Raw genomic sequence first — 24577 nt, forward strand, 5'->3', positions numbered from 1 at the left:
AATTATGTTGCCAAACAGCTGCATAATGACTCAGTAGTAAAGTGGAATTGGCACATGATTGCAGGATGATGGTTACACTGGCAATCAGTATAAACCTGATTGGTCTCATACTAGTGAGATGCATGCTGTTATTCATTGCCCGACATGATGGAAAAGTAGTGAATAATCAACCTTTTTCAGTCATCTGTACATGGCTTAATTAGCATCATTTACAGAATTGTGTAGGTAGACATGATGGTTCTGTAAATAGGTCATTTTCCCTCACGAGGCTCATGCGTTATTCCCGTTTGTTGAAAACGGGTTTAGTCTGATGAACAGAAACTAAAAAACATGTTTTGTGCAATCACCTCACATGTCCACCGTATCCAGTCTTCTACAAATAATAAAACACAGAAAGTCAGTCGATGCCTTTTAAGTACGGAGGCTCGGTGAAGGAGACTCCCTCTTTTGAGCAGTGTAACGCGGCTTGGTAAACGCTGACGCAAACAGAAAGCTGATTCGCTTTTGTGTCAGGTGAGGCGTCAAGGGGGAGCAGCTAGCGATGAATGCAAAATTGATATTCATAGTCAGGCTTCACTCCAGCCAAGGGATGCACTGATCTGAGTGTTCATAGAAAGTTTCATTTGCAGAGCCAAGCAGTTATGCAGACCACGCGAACACACACACACACACACACACACACACACACACACACACACACACACACACACACACACACACACACAGAAAACCCCCCAAAAAACATTTCTACAGACAGTCTTTTTTTATCTTGCCTCTGTCAGTTCAGACTATGATGACTTTATTTTATATTCAACTTTGCCACCCTTTCAGACCTACAACAAGGGTTGGCTCTACAATGTGTCTTGCTGCTCCTGCTCCTCAGATAGGTGGCGAAAAATATTTGACATCTCATATCCTCTGGGATTAGCTACATCTTTAAAATTGGAATTTCAGTATAGTACACCTCTACCGATAACGGCACCAATGTTTAGTATTGGATTTTCTTTTTAGAAGAAGAATGATAAAATATATTGATGTGACATGCACAGGTGGCTATATTTACCTTATCCATCTCCACTAGCTTTCTGCTTGTCTTGCATAATTAACAAGCAGTTCCATATAAAACTGTCTTTAAAAAGTCTGCCAGAGACTTTTTAAATGAACCCTTCAGCCTCATATCATCTATGTAGCTTGTGCCATACAACTAAACGAATTAAACTAAAATGACAAAGGTTACTGTAATTACTCATTTAAGGATTTATATATTGAAATAATTGCCATAAACTTACATTTTTCAGTGGTTTAAAAGGTCTTTTGGTCCAATGTCAAATAAAAGGACACATGTCTTAAGACATATGTAAAGTAGCTTTAGTAGGTGAGATGCAGATTGTAAAGCAGGACCGAACACTTTTTTTCTTTTATAAAAAAAGGCTTTCGGACAGTAAACAGATGTGCATACTGTTCCATATGTCATATACAAATGCGATTATCAGAGGACTTGGCAGCACCGGGATGCAGCCAGAGTTCATTGTTGTTGTCCCTCCTTTCATGTTTGAGGTGATTTGTATATGCATTCAATCATTATAGACGCGCAGTGTGTCACTAATGAGAAGTTTAATGAGACTCTCTCCAGGACAAGCGGCCAGGGCCAAGGCCTTAGACGGATTATGAAATCTTCTATTTCCTTTCACAGCATGGGGTGTTTTTCATTATTGCACAGTACAGACGCTTACGGAATTCTCTATTATCGTGAGCTCTGCAGCTGTGTCATAGAGTGGCGATAACACCACTCGGGCTAGAGCCAGAAAGAGACATTACAGATTAATGACAGGAAATGCAGATCTGTATAAACAGATGCACCTGTTGCCCTTAAAATATTGCCTTTTTTTTTTTTTGCACTTTTATTTTTTTTAATTTTGTTTGTAAAAGTGACTGAGATCCCCTCTAAATTCCATTTTGAATGTCAGAGCTTAATGTATGAAATTTCTCAGCTGGATTCATTCAGTTGGTAAAGCTGTTATCCTGATTGCTGCTTGCATTTTATTACTGTCAAATTGTCTTGCTGATGGAAGCTAAAGGTAGGATTAGAGCTGACTAGGAGAACAACAGGTATTATGGGAAAAAAAATGTTAGCTTGTTTTTAATTTTAATGTTTTCCTCCTTCTGATCCCCCTTTGTGTGCTCCTAACAAGAATTCAAATGATAATTCTTCAGTTAAGTTGTTGTCAGAACAGTAAGGTCTGCCATCTGTAAGCGGGAGGCCTGTAGTTAGGAGCGTGGGAAGAGAATAATAGATATGCAGGTTCCTTTGGGTCCTTGACTCAGTCTGAATGAGCAGGTGTGTATGTGTGTTTCTGCTTGTATACAGAGAATTACCTCAAAACCACTCTTCAGTGCATTGAAATCTTTATTCCCTGTGGTTTTTGCTATACTTTAATTACCTGTCTTGGTAGTATTGACCAAACACAAACCCCACTGGTTAAAAAAACAAAAAAAAAACAAAGCAAAAAAAAAGAAAAAAAAAGAAGAACGACCGAAAAGAAAAACAAAAAAACAAAAACAAAATCAAGCACTGATTTGAAGTACCATTTTTAGAATTTATTAATGAAAGGTATCATAAGAATTGGTTCTGGTGACATTCCTACTTTTCATCTAGTCTTTGATGAGAAGAATAAAGTAATGTTCTGTTATCTTCGATTTCTATTAGTGTTTTTTCTTTATGAGGAATCGATGCAGTTTTGTTGTTTTCATTTTTCGTTTTATATAGCTGGATTTTGTTTTCTTTAACCAACAACTCCACTAATGCAATAATTTGCACAGGAACAGCTACAGAAACCTGAAAAGTATCTGGACAAATGTGTGCACGGCTGAGCGTGAAATACACATCAGGAGCACATCATGAAACCAGAATTACAAAAGCATACAAATTTGTATTCACATTTTCATCATGAGTGGATGCATTTATTTTTTTTACTTATTTTCTTATACTGAAGGTTTTCTGATGTAATTAAAGAGTCATGTAATTGAGTATTAGTGTTTTACTGGGTGTAAAAGGAAAACCTGCAAACACTTACATTACTTAAAAAATATTTGACCACCTGTATAGATGCATCAATGAAATTTTATTTATTTTTATTGTGTGTTCCATGACATCGTGTACTTCACAATTGCTGAAAACACACACTCTTTGTTTTAATGACTGTTGACATGATTGCATGTGTGGAAATGTGTTTATGAGATTCATACAGTAGGCACTCTCCTTGTATATTTTATGAAGTCAATGACACAGAAAGACAAGTGGCTTACTAAAAGGGGTCAAGTTGTGCAGGTGCTGGGGGTTTTAAATTCTGTTTGAATTCACGGTGGTTCAGATTTTTACACTCGAGTGCTTCTGAGCTAAATCTTTCTCAACCATGTTATAATATAATGAAGCACTGAAAGGGGAAACTCACTGTCTTAAAGGAGGCCATGTCCTAGACTGTTGCCAGATGAGGATCTTCCAATTTTTTGGTTGGATAAACAATTTCATACATGTCTAAATAGCTATGTATTATCTTAAGTACTGTTGTATTAATATATTAGTACACTACAATTGCCACAAGTTGCATGCTTGTTTTTCCCCCTCCCGTTTTGTGGCTTTAATGATTGTACTAAACTCCAGTATACCGTTTTTGTACTTCTTGTGTGTCTGTGCTTGCATGCTGGTGCACGAGTTCAGGTTTGCCACAACGGGATAGCAATTAGCTCTAAAGGGGCCTCCAACAGAGTGAAGTCTTGACCCTAACTCTGTATCCAGCCTTGCCAAGCCGTGTTGGACGGTGCCAAACCTCAGTGGGTGAAAGAGCATGCAGAAATTCCTAACACTTCACTACCCACTACCACAGTACCAACCCCCTTGGCTTTTTCTTCACATTTTGTCTTCTGGGTAGTATATATATATATATATATATATATATATATATATATATATATATATATATATATATATATATATATATATATGAACAAAAACAAACAAACGAATAAAAAAACCCTCGACTTTAGGAATGAATTATTCTTTAATTTCAGCTGGCATTTTTTTCTTGGCCTGTCAAGCCCAGCAGAGATATTCCTGTTTGAGAAAACAAAGCTCTCAAAAATCTTAATGCGGGCTTTGGCTCCCAGAACTGTTATTATGATTCCCACAATCGAACAGTACAGCCAGAGGCAGGCACATTTTAAAATTTGGTGGGGTAAAAGTAAGCCAGTGTGCTTTGTGTATGTGTCTCTCTGTGTGCATTTGACTGCACACAGAAATGCATTTTTATATTAACAGGTTATAACAGCGAGACGTATTCATACAGATATGTTTTTATATGTCCTCCATGTGTGTGTGTGTGTGTGTGTGTGTGTGTGTGTGTGTGTGTGTGTGTGTGTGTGTGTGTGTGTGTGTGTGTGTGTGTGTGTGTGTGTGTGTGTGGCCCTAATGTTGAGTTAACTGGCATTGGGTGTAACTGGCTGACTCACATTTCAGGGCTGCCTACAGAAGGATAAGAGGTGGATTATTCTGGAATCTCACACATCTTGGCCAGAGGCAGCTTTGATAAAGCCATCCCAATACCAAGTCCCATAGAGAGGACTAGGCAGAGCTGTAGTCCCTCATGTGAATGTTTCAAGGCATTCAAAGACTGCTTATTTTCCCTGTGTGTCTTGTTTGGATGTGCCAGAACTTTCCTGTGAATGTTTGTCAGTTCCTCGGAGTGCGAGATGACACAGTTTAGGGAAGTTAAAATTAAAATTTATGCTAAACATTGAGATGCTTTGACTTAGTGCTCAGTTTGTTGTCTCTAAGGGTTAGCTTTCTCCCTTTTATCAGGGAGAAACATAATCAAAGCTATTAATACCTCCCTTGTGTTTCATGTGTTTATCTGTTTATATGCATGTGTGCTTTTGAGCTTGTTTGTTTGTGAAGTCAACTTCAGATTTCCTAGTTGACGTGGCACTGCCTGTGTGTGAGTAGTCTGCTGTTAAGTGTCCAGACTGCTACATCTTGCAGATCTAGAACAAAGTATAAGGAATTGGCAAAGCGGCATAGAGGGATTGGGAAATGGTTTGAGAAAGTATGTTTAAATTAAGCATGCACTCAGTAACAGAATAGTGTACATGGTTAATGAGACATATGCATGGGACTATATGCCTTTCACATGCTCACACACATGCTTACTCAACTGCAAAAGGCTGTATTACTCAGTGTAGTTTTCCTTCCCATCTGTTGGGAACTGAAGCTATTCTAATTTACTGTACATGGTAACATTTGATGTAACAAATTAAACAAAAAATACTGGTAAAAATAGTTTTTTTTGCTGGTTAATCATGGTAACATATTGTGAAGTTACAGTACAACCTGCATGCAGTATTTTCCATTACAAAGTCTGAACTTACCTTTGAATTATAGAATGGAAGCGTCATGAGATGAAGGCCAACTAAATAAATAAATCATCTTTAGAAATTTGTGTAATCGTTTATTCATGAGGTGCCGCGATAAATCTGTTTTCAGTAATAGCTCTTACCTGTTATGTTGTCCCCGTGAAAATGAGACCATGGGTCTGAGGCCCACTATTCACCTCAATCTCCATATCATTTGGCAGATTGGGGACTACGGGTATGTCTTCACAGGCATGGGTTAAACAGATCAAACAGAGAAATACTGACTGACAGCTAAGGACCTAGCAAACCATTAAGACACTACCATGAAGCCTCTGTTGCAGAGTACGTTGTGATTGTACGCCACTAAATTCATCCATAGAAAGATTTAGCTGGCGAGGTTATTGCATTATTACATTGCTGGTAAAACAAACAGCTGCTGTGGGCATTGGTGAAATATAATGAAAGGAAAAACTGTGTCTAAACATGAAGAGGCACAGAGAGTCACAGTTACATTCTAGCTGATGTGTGGCAGCAGCCATTCAGCTGCTATCAGCTAATTTCAGAACACATGAGATAAATCCACGCATTTTTAGGCAACAAATGAACCTGTAAGCTGCATTATTTGTTTTCAAATCTTAAAAAAAAACCCACTAAAAATGTGGGACGTTTACAAATTACACCTCCAACGGATGCTTCTGTCCTGCAACATTCAGTGATAGAAGCTGCGTTCGGTAATAATAGAGCACACTGCGTGAGTATATTTATAATGGTTTAGTACCAGGTTTCGAGATAAAAACCGTGTGAGAGGGAAAAGAGGAATAGATAGCTTTATCTTTCATCATCACTATCATTAGTCTACAGTTGCTTCGTATGAAAGTCAGGGAGACAGCCATGATTTATTGTCTAGAAACACTGTTTTTGTACCACTAGAGCTTTTTTTTTAAAAAAATCCTGGGTTTATTGTTTATTCATTTACTTTTAATGCAGTGTCTTTCATTTATAATGTATTATTTCCTCAAATGCATTAAAAAGCTCATTACTCTCTGTGTGTGTGCGTGGGTGTGTGTGTGTGTGTGTCTGTGTGTGTGTTTCACACGAACAAAACACTCTTATGATTCTTCACTGCCTTTAGAGAGAACTAACAAACACATGATATTAATTTTATCTGCTTGGGTCAGCTTCTTCTTGCATTGAAGATTTTAGAGGCAGTAAAACTGTCTGGTCATTGTATCAGAACTGGTAAATGTTTAATTTCATGTATGTGTGTTAAAGCTGCCTTATAATAACTTTCTTGCATGTAAAGATTAACGGGGACAGTGGTGTCCGCATAGATAGTTGTGTTCTTTGTTTGTGCACTGCAGCTGAGCTCAGTTGCCGCACATGTTGTAAAATAGCTATGCACTGTTATACAATATATGCAGCACAGAGATATAGCTCTGACAGTTTTTGTTGTTTTGCATACTGTGTATTTATGCTAAGTTATGTTTTGCCTTTAGCATGTGTGTCCCCCTTGCTTAGTTAATGTCTCTTGTGAGTTCCAGACTGAATTATGCATTCTGATTCATAGCTGTTTGTAGAGTCAGTAATGATTTAAAGGTATCTAATTTTGTATGGATGGCGATGCATGGCTGGATTATATCTGGTTTTAATATTACTAACATTTGGTAGTTTTATGATTATCACATACTCTGCAGTGCAGTACATCTAACCACAGTGGCCACTGACCTCCTTAGAGAGCACGAATTCTGAAAGTAAGAATGAAAGTTAGTAAAATGGAAGAAAAAGCATAGAGAGCAGAGACACCCTAAACTGGGTCATCAAAGGCAGTTACCTCAATTCATCTCTAATAATATACCCTAGCCCTGGGCCCAGGTTTGCTGGAGTAGCCTGTATGATGGCTCAGGTTGCTTGATGAATGAGTGTGCCAGGCAGCACTATAGCCTTCCAGACTGTGCTGCAAGGCTCAGAGATTGCCACTGAGGACAACCATGGTCAGCAAATCAATTCATAGCTCTCTAGAGAAGTAGTGAGTGCTTGCAAACCCATCTGCCTTTAGCATGGATGATTCACTTGTCACCACATTTTCCCCATAGCCTGTGGGATGTTCTCCTGTCCTGTTTTGAGCAAGATTGGTGTGACTGAAGTGACTTCACCTATGCAATATCTGAGCTGCAGCCTATTCTGCAGGGCAGGATATGGGAATGTCAGTGGAGATTTAATTAACACCTAAAGGCTGCGTAAGCCTTTACGCTATGCGCTGATAACAGCCAGCTTGCATCCCATTGGAATTTCAAAGCAATTTTTTTATGTCTATTAATAGTTTGGAGTACGTGCTGGGACAGACAGATCAGAGATTCCTGAGCAGAACTTTGATTACAACATCAGACATGCTCGTATCTCACCCGGGGAAAAGACTGCTTTAGACCAAGTGGGGCTTTGGCTCAGAGGCAGAAAACAGCTCTTAATTCTACATAATTGTACTGTCCTAGGGAATAGTTTGGCCATTTTAAATACAGAAGGGATATTCTGGCATCTCTTCATTAAGAATAATCCTTCTGACCCACATCTTATTACCAAGAGCATTATGCAATAATCAAACAATGTTGGAAGTTCTGTATAATAATAATAATAATAATAATAATAATAATTCATTGAAAGTATATTGAAGTACATCTGAAATTGCAGGCGTGTAGACAAATTATAAGTTAACACAATAGTTATTTAGAGTCTTCAATGTCAGGTCAGGTTAGCGGTGGCAAAGCATATGAATGACTAATCTGCATAATTCTGCACACACAGGAAATATGTTTTTTTCTTATGGTAATAATATTGAGGTGACAAAATAACTGAGGTATTTGCATGGTAATTAGCACTAATGATGTTTTTAGCATGGTGATTATATGAGCGTCTGCTGAGGCTGAGCTTCCTGAGGGATCTGAAAAGAAGCTTTATTGTCACAGCTTTGTCTTCCTGCTATTGCATTGAGTGAGAAATTGGTTCCCTCCCTTGTGTTAGCATAGCCACTAGGAAGTGGCATTAGCCATTAGTACAACACCAACTCCAAAAATGTGAGTAAAATGATTTGCAGATCTCATAAAACCATGTTTTATTCATAATTAAGCATATAAAAAATATCAGATGTTTAAAATGAGAAAATGTGACAGTTAATTTTTTTTAAAAAAGAATTTGATGAATTTGATTGCATCAGGATTCCAGCTGCTCAACAGTCCTCTGTCGTCCTTGTCATATTTTTCATTTCATGATGTACCAAATGTTTTCAGCTGGTCAAAGGTCTCAATAACAGGCAGTTCAGCACCCAGGCAGTCTTGCTGTTAAAACAGAGGAAGTATAAGGTTGAGCATAGTCTCCCTGAAATATGGAAGGTGAGAGCATGTGTTTTAAAACCTATATATACCTTCCACCACCGATAGTGCTTTTACAGATGTGCAACCTGCCAATTCAATAGGCACTAATGTAGCCCCATACTATCAGAGGTGAAGGCTATCTCTGAACTGAGTGTTCCTCACCTCTTTGATCCACCTGTTACACAGTGGCCATGTTTTCTAAAAGAATTTCAAGTTTTGTTTGTCTGACTAAAGAACAGTTTCAAACATTGCCTTAGTCCACTTTAAATGTTCACTGTTTCTGGATCATGTTCCCATGTTCACTTGTTTGCATGATACAGCTTTAACCTGCAATTGCCGATGGCACGGTGAACTGTGTTCCCGTCTTGATTGCGTGATTTAAAATCTATGGATATGTACAGAGGCAAAATTACAAAAGTGGTGTTATTGTCCAAGAAATTTTGTATCTTATGGTACAGACATACAAAAACATGCAGAGAAAGTAACAGAACAATTGCTCTGGTCTTGTTTCTGGTGCAGATTTTGCCAACACAATGGACTATTTCATTTCATTTTTGTGACCAGATCATGAAAAAAAAATAGTGAATCAGTATGTCCTAGGGGCACTGGTCATCATACAATACCATATAATCCACCTTTCTTTGAAGGTTTACTTCCAGCTAGACAGAAACCCCCCAAAAAGATCCAGAACTCAGTGGAGGAATTACATATCGCAGCTAGCCTGGCAATGCCTTTGGCTACCCTGGGAGGAAATGGAAAACATTGCTGTAGGCAGGGAGATGTTGAATACTCTGCTTAGCCTGCAGCTAACACTGACTTTTGATAAGCAGAAGAAATGGGATGTATGGCATACAAATAAAAATGTCACAGTGCAGTTAAAAGATTTGTAGTATAAAGCAGTTAGGCAATAAGTGTACACAAAAGAACAGTCTGAATAGTTTATTCTGTCACTGATTATTGACCTTTCAGCTGGTGGATACTTGTAGGAATAAATTATGTGACAGCTCTTAAAAGCTGGTAATGGCAGCTTCAGGGTTGAACGGTGTATTTCTGTTAGATAATCAGCAAATCAATGATTTGCTTTCACCATGAAAGCTATGTGATGTATTACAATGTTTATGCCTTATCCCTGGCATTTGAGTATTCTGTTAATTTATGTGAATCTGCATCAGTGACAGGGAAATCAAGTTTTCATTACAGACTATTTCCCTAAAATGTGAAAACTTGAGGACTGAAAGAATTCTGCCAATAAGTTGCTTTATCAGGTGTTCAGATAAAAAAAAAAATCAGTTATGTGAGTGTATTTGAAGACCCCAAACACAACTCAAATTCTAAAGCTATTTATAAATGCTTTAATTAACTACGTACTATTAACTATCCAAACTTAGTATGGTAGCTGAGTAGATTTAGTAGTAAACTTAGTAGAATGAATGAATGTTCCCTATAGTAGGTGTTTATTTGTGTAGTCATGACTGTAAAGCCTTCTTAACCTAAATGAAGTAAACAGTCTTTCTCTAACTGTGACAAATACATTCTTGTATACGTAACTAAACCAAATACAAATATGTACATTGCCTTATGTGTTTCCAGTTGTTGGAGATGTTTTCTGATTTGGTCTCTTCACCATAATCCACATATTAAGTTGTCATTCCGTTTATATATCTAACATTAAATAACTATTTCTGTTTTACCATCCATGTACAACACAGCTGTGTGTGAAGGTTAACTTAATGTGAAACAAATGTGAAGTCATTTTGAAATTAACCTGAGCATATTTTTGTGTTGTATATTCAGTAAAAAAGGAACAAACAAAAAACCCCAAAACAAACAATAACAACATCATAATATCCTAAAGTTGCGTAACTTTTTTTTTTCTCAGATTTAGTCTTTTATGTGTTTTTGTTACTCTCTGTAAATGTTGAGTGTTTGAGTTACATTATCATCACTATCATGACTGAAAAAGCGATGCAGATTTAGGACAGGTTTGCGATTGTTCATTTTGCTGCATTAAAGCGTGTAAACAAATGTATGTTTGCCATTCCAGCCACATTCATATGAAACCATTACAAATGTCAGTAGGGCATGCAGCCAATATTAAACCATATTAACACTGTGACTCTGTTGCTAACCATTTCTTATTTGCAGTGATGCCAGTTTAAATGCCGTTTCTTGCCTAACAGGGAATTACAAATGCTAAATCAAGCAGCACACATGAATGTTCACTGCGCTTGTCAGGGCTGGATGGAAATTATTCATGCAATATGAATCTTTTCCCTCCAAGATGAGAGAGTATGTCATCTGCACTGCATGATGTGTCTTCTCTAATGGATACAAATACTACTCTGTTATGAAAAGGACTTCAGAGGTTTTTTTTTTTTTTTTTTTTTTTTTACAGTATTACAGTATTTGAATGCAAACAATATTTAAAATAACATGTTTATGCTAGCGTAGAATGCAACAGCTGCAGGTCTGTTTGAGTGTCTTTCTCCTTCTCTTCCTTTCTTTGTGTGTCAATGTTATATATTTGAAATATTAAACAGTAATATCTGTTAATTATATTAGTAAACAAAACAAATATGACAATACTATAAATAATCTATTGGTGTTGATTGTGTGTTAGCAGATGCTTTCTCTTTTCCCGACTCACCATAATGACTCTTTTAGCATCTTCATCTGAAACCCTCCATGTTTTCATGTTCATGGTGCCTGAATGACATACTTCTTTATGAGCTCTTATTCTTAATTAGAACTTTTATTGCTTTTTGGGGGGCAATAAACCATATTTAAGCTTTAAAATTAGGCCACTCAAATTTGTGTATGGTGCCAATTTGTAAGGCACCTAATAATTTGTATTACCCATATAAAACCATGTGAAGAACTGCCCCGTGTCTGCTGCCTTGTGTGACTGTTGGAGAAGGAGCAGTGTGACCTTAAAGGTGAAAAATTTTACAGGAGAAAATTACTGAGAGTCAGATCAGAGAATCAAAGATTGTACACAACTAGTAAATTCATCTTTGTGAATAAAAACATTGCCTAACCTGAAGAACAGCTGAAGAAAAGCCACCCTGCACAGTTGTCTTGGTAATGAAGTTAAAGGAAAGATCCGATGGTTGCCCTTTTGTCCAATAGGGAACCATGCACAACTTGGATATTACCTCACTGAGGCAGCACTTAAAGACTATACCTTGAGCTCGCTGTGAGCCAATTTCATGGCTGATCTCCTCAGTGTGAGGGAGTGCGACAGGTCAGTTCTATCCCAGCAGGAAAGGCTTGACCCAGTGGCTTTCGACGACTCTGTCAATGGGATCCATTCCAGTGATGATTCTTTTTAACAGGGTCAAGAGAAAAATCCAATGCAAATGAAAGATTTATTATTTATTCATGCATGTCCTTGCTATTGCACATTTTTGATTTCCCGAAATAATTACAATGTTTTTGACCAAAAGACTGCACGTTCACCTCAAGTATGACCTCTATCCGGGTTTAATCGAGGAATAATTCATGAGATTTTGAATACAGTTGTGTTTTTAATTTGACTGAATTTTTGTTAGTAGGTTGTGAAACAATAAACAAAATACCAAACTATTACATTTTCAAGCCTACTCTCACATTCTGTCACTTTTCTGTCAGAAAAAACAGTTTTTATATCAGAAGAGTCTGATCATCAGCAGTAATAAGTCAATCTGCTACACTCATGCGTAACCGTAACATAATTAGAAAAAAAGACACTCTAGACTTGATAAACATGAGCAAAAAAATCATTATCTGAACTATTTTCAAATGCTTAAGACCATGAAAGAAATGTTTACATTTATATAAGAAATATAAAACACTTCTTTTTCCTTTTTCATATTTCCAAATCCCATTTGACAAAGTCACATGATTAGGTAATTATTTGTATTAATTATATATGATATAATCAATATTTATTAAATTAATATTTAATTTAATAAAAAGAACTAAAGATAAAATTAATTAAATGGTTACTGACAGTAATTACTAGCTCTACATTGACAAATGTGCCCTTGTTTCGTATTGAAATGTTTGTTTATTGTATAGAATATTTTAATTTTTAATGTCACTTTGTACTTGGGTTTGTTTGTCCTGTTGGACAGAAGCATCTGACTGCTATCGCAACATGATGAGTCATTAATGGAATTAACTATATTGTATGACATGATGTGTTAGTGTAATGGGGTTCATTTATATAGATTTCACTGATTCTGATTCTAATAAGAAAAAAAATCATATTTCCTAAATGAACAGCTGAAGACATTTCTATACAGACAAGCCTTTAATTAATTTGTTGTTTTATGTTGTCGTTTTATTGTGTTACATTATGTTTTTTTTAATTTCTGGTTTCATTGTGAAGCACTTTGTGATTTTTATCTGTGAAAGGTGCTGTATAAATACATTTACTTACTCAATAGCAAAGATTGATGAAAAATGAAATTCTGCATGTTTGTCCGGATGGACATTTTTATAACTTGAGGAAACACTCGAATTGGACATGTGACATGTGAGAGCAGGAAAGAGCTGTGGATTTATTAGTAACTGCTTTTTTTCTGTTCTAAAGCATATAAATTGAAAAGACACTTTCTGAGTCCATTCTAATGACTTCCTGAGAAGTTGTTCCTCAGCTGCCACCCTGTGAAATGCAAAAGATTTATAGGTTTGCTTTTGCTCAGTATTTAATTAGTTGAGGGAAATGACAGGTTCTCTGAAAAGCTAACTGCTGTATGTGTTTGCAGGGGAAGCAAAGAACAAGTTACATTGGTAATAGGGCTCAGCTTTAGACTTCCCTGTCATTACTGGATTTATAGTCAATTTAGGCAGTAGGAGGTCTACTTACACCGAATCTTTGAAATTCTATCCCTCTATGGCTGCCTCTGACATACACATGAGGAAAAGCAAAAAATTTGAAATAATTCTTCCATTGAGAACCCTTTAATTAGTGGTGTAGGCTGACCAATAACATTCAGTATTCTAAGCAGGAAAACTGCAACATAAAACATTAAAACAACTTATATTTATATATTATAAAGAAACAAACAAAGTAACAGAAAAAAGATGACAGTAATGAAATCAAAGCATCTCTTAATAAATTCTATGAAGAGCCATCTGGGAAGCAGAAACATGATGGCATGATATTCTATGTCTTTCGAGGCACTGCCATAAAGTGATGCTGCAGTAACCAGTTGCTTAGGCGATAAAGATTTTCTTATAGCAGCACGACAATCTATGGTAGATGCACTCGATAAGAAAACATAGAAAAAAAATATCTGTGCAACGTTATACATGTTAATTAAAAAATTAATTCAGACTCTTGGAATTTTGTGCCAAGATAATGATCTGTTGCAGATTTTTTTCATTAGGCCAATAAATGTGTGTTCTCTGTTCTGCTCGATAAAGCTAGCAACAAAGTTGTATGGAGTGTTTGTTTTCATGGGTGCTTCTAATACATTAAAATATTTATACACAACAGAAGATGGATGATCTCTCTGTAATTCAGAAGTAATAATTTTGCAATTACAAAATAAAACATTTTTATTTCCTTTTTTAGAGTAAAATATAGACACATAAACCTCTTTGATAGTCAAACAGTTCTTTAAGCTACAGTAGCTTGGCTCAGATGTTAGCAGTTCTCCTTTACCTTTCTTTTTTTTTCTTTCCTTTCCGATTTTGCATTGACAGATGGTTCCTTTCTTCTTGAACGGGAATAAAAACATTGTTTTTCCTTTTTTTTCTTTTTTACAAAAAGAGCAATTCATATCAATTTCAAACATAGTCAATAAGGGTCTAAGGTTGTTTTGCTAGGAGTTGTGCTGTAGGTGCTTTAGACTATTTGCTTGTGTGATGCTCTTGCTTTACATATTTTTCATGTGACTAACATTAAAACTCAAACATTATTCATGTATTTTTTTAACAGTTGCAAAGAAACTGTATATTGTGGATATTGTGAGCTTTCACTTATTGCCAACTTAGAAACTGTAAGAAACTGTCTGTGTTTGTCTATGTGTGTATTAACAACTGCAACTCTTCACCATGTTGTGTAACTTCTGAGTGAGAAAACTGGAACATTTTAGCATAAAATAAAATTCACTAGAAGATAAGGTCAGTGGTGATGTCAATTATAGGTAAATTAAAAATTAATAGTACCGAGGGCAGGGGCAGATGTGCCTGAGGCTGCTTCATAGCTTGCGGACAAGATACTGACATGTCTCCTATTAATTATGACACTTATCCATTCCATTAAAATGTCTAGAGAGCTACTAAGTGATGGGTATCTGGCAATTACTGAGTAATGATGGGAAATATTAGATGACATCCTCTTTACTGCTCCTGAAAAGACTTTCAACAGACGGCCACTATCTAAGATACGGCCGGGGGAATACCACTGAGATTCTACTCTGTCCTTTTTTTTTACTCTTTGCAGAAATTTATTAACCCTGATACTTTATATTTACTAGTTTATTTTCAAGTGCTCTTATATTTTCCCAACCACAGGTACACATTGTGCCCATTTAAAGTCTAATGGTTTAGATTTTGGCATCAATTACATCTAATCATCTCCTGTCATTCTCTTTTAAAGAAGGTCCTTTCACAATAAAAGAAAAAAAGATGCTCATATTAGGAAAGGTGCAGCATGTTACCTTTTACATGCAGCTCTCCACTGTGACATTTCATTAACACTTTGATATGAAAAAAAAAAACATCCCTTTTCACTTTTTTTTTATTCAGTGCAGTATATGGCTCAATTACAAACAAATAAGTGGAAGGCTAAGTTGACTAAGGTGGTTCAAAAGAACTTTTCCCAAGAATCATGCCCTCTGAGTACATGTTACCATTCAAGTGTAGTTATTGTAAAAATATATGGTTCTATTGTTTCTGGGTTTGCAGGTAAAGAAGCTGAAACGTATCCTTCCAGCTTCCAAAAAGGTTAGAATGTCAGAAAAGGGTTCATTTTTGCCTTGTGCAGTTGTGATCCTTGTTACTGTGGTAGTCTTGAATATTGCTTGTTGTGTTATTGGCTTTTCTATTGGTCGTAGAGCAATATTTGCTAGCTCTTTTCTCATTAGTTTACAAACTGGTAAACAAACTCTTGTTCTAACCTACTGCCAGGAAAGTTAGATGGCCAAAACATTTCTCCTCAGTCACCTTTGCAGGTCGAGATAAAAACAAATACACCAAAGTTGTAGTAATGTGAGATGCTGCATTATTATCTGACATTTCTTTTAAATACAAAAACACCTGAGAAAATAAAAATGTTTCCTTTTGCATAAATACAAACCAAAACCTTTTTTAATATGTGAACTAACCTACGAATTCAAAAGTGATAACTCGACGTCATATTCATATTCACACTTCGCTTTAAATTTGCAAGTGTGGCGTTAACTTATGTTTTAAAACTGACTGACTGAGGATTTTACGCATCACAGATGGAATTAAGATTGGATACCATATTTTTGACATAGAGAATATATTTTAGAAGAAAACCGAACACAAAGAGATGACAACAAAATGCATGTATGTGTAATTTCTTGTTGTTGTCATTGAGAGTGGAGAGTTCCAACTGGAACAGAGCCAATAGCAGTTCTTGTAACTGCCAGATTAAAAGCTCTACAAACTGTCTTATCAAATATGATGCTTTTACAATTTCCATAAAATTCAATTACTAATAATTTCATTACATTTTATATAGTTTTATATAGGATAGATTCTATCTATGGATACGTTGCTTTCAGCTATTTAACCACACACATCACATGTATCCAAGTCATAGAGTGTGGAAAGTCTTTCACTGGTCTTTTTGAAGTGAGATGTTAGATAAATTCAGCAGACTAACACTAAATCTTTGTGCATTTATCTTTCTCCTGTAGGGTGATGAAGTCCTGACCGTCATCAAAATGAAAGCACAGTGGCCCGCCTGGCAGCCGCTTAACGTGTAAGTGATATGTCTTTAATTATGATGATGCCTATTTGTGGTTTTGGAAGGTTTATAAGAAATGTAACAGCACATTATTTTATGCTTTATACCAGGACGTTTCAGTTATCGTAATATAAATAAATAAATTAGGTAATTATCATGTCATGCATTCAAATATTTCTGAGGTTGTGAAATAAAACTCTTTTAGACAATAATACATAAAAAACATTTTTCACTTATAAATCGATAAACAAAATTCATAAATTGCCTGAAAACCCTAATTGATTGTATAAAATGAATAATACAAATAGTTAAACTTGCTTTTTAATACTGTTTAGGACTTAGATGTGTAAAGATGCATAAAGGCTTGTGAGCAAAAATAAACTGTCAAGGCCCGCGGTACTCATTTGTATCTTGGATCTGCAGTGTATCAATGACAGACCAAAAACAAATAAATCATAAATTTATCAAACCCAATCCTGGCAATGTGATAATGTGATATGGGGCTATAATGTGTCAGAGCTGCTACACAGGAACAAGTTTAATCTAAATTGACTAGGATCACTTCTGGAATTTGATGATTTTTGTTTGAAATCAATATATCTCAGATATAGTATTTTATTTTATTTTATTCTATTCTGTACAGTTGTGTACTGTATTTATTCTTATTGTATTCTAATTTTTGCCTCATAACTTTTGCACTGTCCACTTCCTGCTGTGACAAAACAAATTTCCCACGTGTGGGACTAATAAAGGTTATCTTATCTTATCTTATCTTATCTTATCTTATCTTATCTTATCTTATCTTATCTTATATACTAGTGTATCTCAAAAAAAAATTAGTTTTGATGATTATGGCTTATAGGTCATGAAAATAGAAATGCAGTATTTCAGATTATTAAAATTTTTAATTTTAAGTTACAGTGAATTATTTTTCAAACATTATGAATATGGTCTAATCAGTCTATTCTAGTACACACAGTCATCAACACCCTCCGCAAGGAGCTACAGACGGTCATTACTGAAAAAGGACTGGCTGGCAGAGTGCTTTATCGTAGTCTTGAGCCTCATTTCTTCATATTTTGCTTCCAAGGAGAAAGACTTTCTTGTAAGGCAACAACCAGGCTGGACCCAAGTTGCAGGCTGTGCAAACATGCCCCAGAGACTCTCGAGCACATAGCTGTAATATAAAAAAATTCAATATGGGACACTATACAGTGAGAGGCACAACCAAGTTACTGGGATATCATAGAGGAATATTCATGCCACATGGAAGTTCCCAGCTCCTGATGGGAGATACTGCCAAAGGTGGTTAAGAACCCCAAAGCTAAGGTCCTGTGGGACTTCAAGGTCCTGTGGGACTTCAAGGTCCAGACAGTCAAGCAGCTGCTGGCCAACAAATCAGACATTCAGATGGTTGACAAGGAGCAGAAGACCACAGTTATGATTGATGTGGCAATCCCCTGGGACAGCAACATCAGAAAGAAAGAGCACAGAAAAAAACGGAGAAGTACCGAAGGCTGAAGGGATAACTTGAACAGATGTGGAATGGTGAAGTCCAAAGTGGTCCCAGTGGTAATAGGAGCGTTATGTGCTACAACCCCCAAGCTGAAAGAGTAGGTCCAGCAGCTTCTAGATACAACATCAGAGGTCTCTGTCCAGAAGAGTGCAGTCTTAGAAACCGCTAACATATTGCACAGAACTCTCAACCTCCCAGGCGTGGACCTGAGGTTAAGGAACAAACACATACTCACTATCTCTAATTGATGAAATTTCAAAATCTTAATCATCTTAGGTTCTTTAAATGCATCATTGATTGCAGTGCAGTACTGATTTCCTACCAATATTTCAGGGATTTGTTGAGCCATTTCAAGCAAGAAGCCTTATCAGTAGAGTTTGTTCAGTACTGTGAAAAAATGACTCAGTTTTTCACCCAAGTTCACTAACACTAATTGGTAGTGCACTAGAGGCAGTGGAGCTGTTTTGTAAGGCATTGGGGAATGTGCAAATTGAGTCTATATTTGAACTTTAAAGTAAAAAGTCACGTTTATATTTTGTTTTTTTTAAATCTTACAAATATTTTAACTGCATTAAGACATAAAGAAATGGGATTACCTTGAAGTAAAAAGATGGGAGGCAAGAAAAAGAGTCTATATTATTATCAGTTACAACTGCTTTTGCTTTGTCATCTGGCTTGAATGATACAGTGAGTTTTTGAAAGAGTTTGCATGACTAAATCATCGTGTGAAGTTTTTAAGATGAAGTTATCATTTTAAAGTCGATCATCAGAGCTCGCTGATCAGGGAAAACCACCAGCGACACTAACTTACTGTTTGCTTATTTATTTACCCCTATATTCATATGAGTCATTTGCTTTCTCATTCATGTCAACAACAAGAACCTGTTTTAATCCGTTAGTATAGAAAAATGTCCTGTGTGTTGTTGTGTGTGTGTTGTTTCTTCAACCACAGAGCTAGAATAAGGGCAATGGGATTAATATCTGAATGGAAGAACACAGCCAGAAATAGAAGCAATGATATCCACAAGGGCTAATTAGCCTACCCTGCTCTGTATATGCAACCAATTAACTGTTTCACACAGTGATTATGAACAGCACATGCGAGAGTGTGTTGGATCAATTATGTTGGTTGGAAGAGGAAAAAGGAAAGGACATTTTATGTAAATAATTACAGAGAATTGCCCTCACCATGGTCACTGTGCGTCAAAAGAGTTAAGTACACATTTCAGTCATGAAATTAGAAAATGCACCATGTAGTTTTTAAAAGAGTCTTATTAGGTTCGCATATGAAATTACATACAGTGTATGGATATTTATGGAAGCAAAACATAAGGTTTGCTGGTACCTTTGTGTGTTAAAGGTACCAGCAAACCAGAGCAAATGTCTAAGGTGGTGTGTCTCAATGTTTGTGCTTCTTTAGGTGTATGAATGACTTTTCTGTGCAAAGTCTAAGTACAACCCCTAGACTAAACACAGAATAGAGATGGGCCTTTATCCCGAAGTTAAAGTGTCCATAATAATATGCTTTTATTATAGATTCCTGCCAAAATAGGTTTATGTGCTTTAATGCTAAAAAACAAATTGTCTTAAACTGAGCATTACTGAAACACCTCTTTTCAATCTGTCTAAGAAATGCTAGACCGATTGTCTAAGAATCGCTTCCCCAGATGTTCAGTTTGCTCTTTTGACTAGCTAGCATGATGAAAGTTCAGTTCTCTGAGTATTCCCCAAAGTTGCCATGTCTAACAAAGCTATTTTGTCAGCTGGATACGCCAGATCCTCTTCTGAAAATACCCAGCTAAGAGTATTTGAAAGCAGGTGCAGGATTTTTTTGACTGAGATGCTTTGTCTCCAATATTTGGAAGTAATGTGTTGCATTACTTTGATAGCAATATTGTTGTAGTACAGACATGAATACTCAGAGACCAATATTTGTGCATCCCATCTCCATTGGGATGGTTGATGAGGTGTTGATGTAGTGTTTCTCAACACCTCTTCACTTTGATTGGACGTTTTGGATGACACATGACAACCACAAGAAGCACTGTTTTTTACCCAAAGTTCAAAATTTTCAACTCTTGACTGAGTAAATAAATAAATAAACCAACAAACTACTCAGCGCTCAAAGTGAAGAAGCAGCTCTGTGCCTCAGTATGCTGCAGGTGTTTCTTCGAGTCAACACTCTGTTTACAAACATCTGAAAAATTATCTTTCTTAGGTTTCTCATTCTTATCTCCATAGTCCTTACACTGTCATATCATTTTGCAGTCAGTACAGACTGGTACTTTTCTTGTTTAAAAGACAATATTTTAAACCTGAACTCTCACCTAGTACAAATAACGCTGGCAATTGTATTAAAAGTAACTGATCCTGAAATAGTCCAGGTAAATGTCATGATCTATCTCAGCTTCCTGACTGTGAGAGTCTGAGGCAGTCTTAGTTACTGTCTCTCTATAAAATATTACAGAAATAGCGCTGTTGGTTTCAGTAATAAGAAATTTAACATGTAATTAAAAGAACTATCATTTCAATATTGTTTTCCACTGAAGAAGAAAACTCTTATTTTCCTAAATATTGCAAAGCCTACTGTAACACCAGCATCAGTATGGATAGAGGTTTTGTGTTAAGATGCGCTAAAACAAACAGATCGTTTTTCTTCGAAAATGCAATAAATCAGTTTTAGTGCACAAAGTGTTGCTTCTTACAATCTCAGTTTGAGCCTTTTCTAAAGGTTAGAAGAAGGTTACAACTTTATTTTCACAAACTACTAAAGACCACTTCTCAAACATAACTTCATTGACAGCGTTTGCTTATAAACTGAAACACACACATTTTCAGTCCCAAATAGATGTCAGTAAACCATTTCAACACCAGTTTTCCAGTAGATTTTGTTGTGGGCGTTAACATAATAGATATTCCTGAAGGCTTCACACAGATTCTGACGAGTCTACGCTTTATTCTCTGACTCACTCCTAAATCACATTTTTCACTACAATGTTGCGCTTTCAGTTTCTAACTAAACATCTTTTTATTAGTTTCACTGTTTCTATCTTTGGTCTGTAAAAGATAAATAAATAAATGGCAGCTTGACAGCTCCATGACACTCACACTGGCTTCTTATTGCCTCCCCGCTCCCGCTAACCAGGACTATGGTGTTATTCTGTGAGTTTTATGTGAATAGCAGCTAAAAGCTTTAAGTACTTTATTATACAGTCCTGTGCAATGACTTGCTTCTAATTTTTAAAGTGCTCTTGAGCAATAGTTTTCCAGGCTTTCTGAAGGTCTTTCAGAATTTTACTTTGGACACTGGCTGCTTTTTCGCTCATATTCATTCCATTACCTGGCCATTTTAAAAGGATTTTTAGGTCATGCATACGAAAGGGGACATAACTCAAGCGATGAACCAGTGTTGTGTCTCACAACAGACAAGCTGTCAAAAAGCCCATTTTAAATTGGCACTTTAGGCACTTTATTCCGAGCAGCCTGTCACAAAAACACATCATTTGTTCCCATTTCTTGAATTGGATCGACAATAAATGCCAGTGATAAAACAATTTGACAGGCATAAAATAGTATTATACCAAAGAGCTTATAGCCAGAAACCTTGGCATATCTCAGTATGGTGTACAGTGTGCCCTTAAAAAAATTAGGAAACCAAACAAGTGGAGGATGAAAAAAAAAAGTGGGAGGCATAAAATAAAATAATAATAACATAAAAAACAATTTGCAACAAAACAGCATCTGAAAGTCATGTCCCTAAGAAAACAGGAAAAAGCCCAACAAGACCTGAGAGATGGAGCTCACCCTTCAGCTGAACTATAAATGATCACATTGAAATAGTGACTGTTAAGAAATCATTCGTAAGGAAGGGAAACGGAGAGAAAAAACTGAAAATCAGTAGCAACAAGTCTCGTGAAGTGATAAAAATTCTAAAATTTCCTTTCATCAATATGTACCGAGGGGGTCAGGAAAGAAGTACAACAGTACAGCAATCTGTAAAACACAGGTGAAGCTCTCATTGTTTTAGGCTGCATTTCAGCCAGTGGTGTTGGGGATCTTGTCAAAATTTTATAAACCCAGAAAAATATGATCAAATTTTAATTCACCATGGATAAAAAAATAAAAAAAAAAACATCGGTAATGGATTGGCCTCTTTAGAGTTTGAGCCTAAACATTATGGAAGCAGTGTGAGAGCATCAGCCCATTTTATGTTGTGTGCACAAAACATGCACGTGATATGAAACAATAGCTTTATGTCGTATAATAGAATATAAAACAATTGCTAGCAATGCAATAAGAAGCAGTGGAAATCGATCAAAAGTAACTTTGTCAAGAAAAAACTTTGTTTTTCATTTGTTTGATTTGCATGCAGGAAACATTTCCTTTTATCTTAAGTAAGTAGTCTATGTCTCCTTTACCAAGCATAACGAACGCACCGATTAACCGCCCACACAAGTCATTTTTGAAACTGTCATATTCACGGGAGTGACTGAATATATCCCTGTACCAACATTTTGACACCTACTAAAATTTATATCAACTCTCTTCTCCAAAAACACGCCTGCGCATATTTATAAACCAAAACATTTTGGAATTAGTAAAACATTTCACTGGGGTTATCTAGGGTGATTAATCCCCTGCCTTATTTGCAACCAGCCGTGTTCTGTCTCTTCTTTTCTGTCAATTACACCTGACTTTTTTGTGGAACCCAGGTGGCACTCTGAGATAAAGCGGAGACTTGCAGTACTCTCTGAACGGAGACCCGGGGGAGTTGAGTCAAGTTGTGTGTTCTCAGGGGATAACAGTTATTTCAGCTCCTCAGAGGCATCATTAGCAGAATGTGCAAGTGCAGGACAGAGTTGGCTGAAGTCATAGGTTTATGTAGCCATGATGACAGGTGAAGAGGAATCACTGGCTAATTGTATCTCTTAGAAGAAGCTTCTTGCTCCTAAATATTCTTCTGTTATCTGGAAAAATTCTTGCAATTAGTTTTGCTGTTAATCATTGGTCAAGTAAGATGGTGCAAGTGTGTGAGTCTCCAGTGTTAGAACAGAGTAAATGTAGTGTGGAGATAGATGTGGTCTGACAATCTGAATCTATAAAAAATGTCAAAGAAATTTTTATCAGTTACTATGACTTTTAAGCTGTATATTTATCTTCTTATATGCTGCCTGTAAAATTCCACAATATTCCAATATTAGATAAGCTTTCCTTCTAGCTGAGCATAATATTGAGAGTGTTGTTTTTCTTATTTCTGCTTCAATTTATATTAACCTTTGTGAAACTATAATAATCTTGGACCAAGTTGCATGGCAAAATCCAATGTGCCAGGAACCAGAAGTACAAAATATTTATTTTCACATCACAGCTTGAATGTGCACACAACATTAAAGACACCTGATTCGGTTCAGCTAACTCTGGATATCTCTTTTGTGATTGATGGACTGATTAAACATTCCACAACCTCAGAAATCTCAGTAACCTGCAAACTGTTTCATTCATTTCTGGGACACTTGAGGGCAAAATTGAAAATGCATGGCCCCACAAACACATGAGGATACAGCAAATGCATTACTGGATTACGTTTTGTCCAGAACAGGTGCAGCTTACCCTAAGGTGTTATGAAGGACACATCCATTGTGTGCCACAGCCTTTGGAGATTCCCACTTGCCAGTTGGGCTCTCCCTTACTCACAAAGTGGTTTGATGCACTCAGAACTCATACTCACGCTCTTCCTCAGGCGGGCTGCCCCCTCAGCAGAATTTTCAGTAGACCGGACACGTCACCTCATGTCCTTCCTGACGATGTTGGGGCCCAGTCCAGACTGGAATGTAGGTCTGTCTGCTGAGGACTTGTGTACAAAGGAGTGTGGTTGGGTCCAAAAGGTGGTCCAGGACCTAATCCCCTGGGATGCAGGCACTGATAGTGGGGTGTCATATGAGGTGGGTACAAATTTTATAAAATTAAATGTAATATGTTATTAATTTACCCTCAAACAATGGCACAGTAAAGTGTTTTTTTTTCTGTTTTTGCTCTAAGCGTGCTTGTGCTATGTAAAATGTTTTTAAATTTGTTGTGACATCAGCCGTTCCTAAAGTGAAACATGAGGAACTACCATTAATCTAATATATGGTGAGGAAAGCACTTATACCAGTGTTTCTATGTTTGTTAAAATGTAAGATTGTACAATTTACTACTGAGATGTTACTAAACATTGTATGTGAATATCAAAACTTGTTAACATAATAGCTTATTAATTTAATTAGTTAAGTTGTCTTAATGCATGCTCAATAAGCAGTTAAGGTTTGACTTAACTAATTTTAACTAAAACCTTCTGAAAATGATGCAACAACAACATTA

The 24577-nt window shown here is 36.4% G+C and overlaps 1 protein-coding gene across 1 annotated transcript in view; it reads left to right on the forward strand.

The window, feature by feature from the left end:
* spon1a (spondin 1a) overlaps nt 1–24577 on the forward strand; it is a 55286-nt gene that overhangs the window by 19781 nt on the left and 10928 nt on the right. The window contains exons 7-8 of the mRNA XM_085452868.1: nt 16652–16716; nt 23958–24159. Coding sequence (XP_085308994.1) covers nt 16652–16716; nt 23958–24159 — 267 coding nt within the window. The remainder of the gene's footprint in view (nt 1–16651; nt 16717–23957; nt 24160–24577) is intronic.

The sequence above is a fragment of the Copadichromis virginalis genome, linkage group LG1 (genome assembly GCF_057382275.1).
Source record: "Copadichromis virginalis isolate Kocher_CV1m ecotype Utaka linkage group LG1, C_Virginalis_male_GT1.1, whole genome shotgun sequence".
NCBI classification, from domain to species: domain Eukaryota; kingdom Metazoa; phylum Chordata; class Actinopteri; order Cichliformes; family Cichlidae; genus Copadichromis; species Copadichromis virginalis.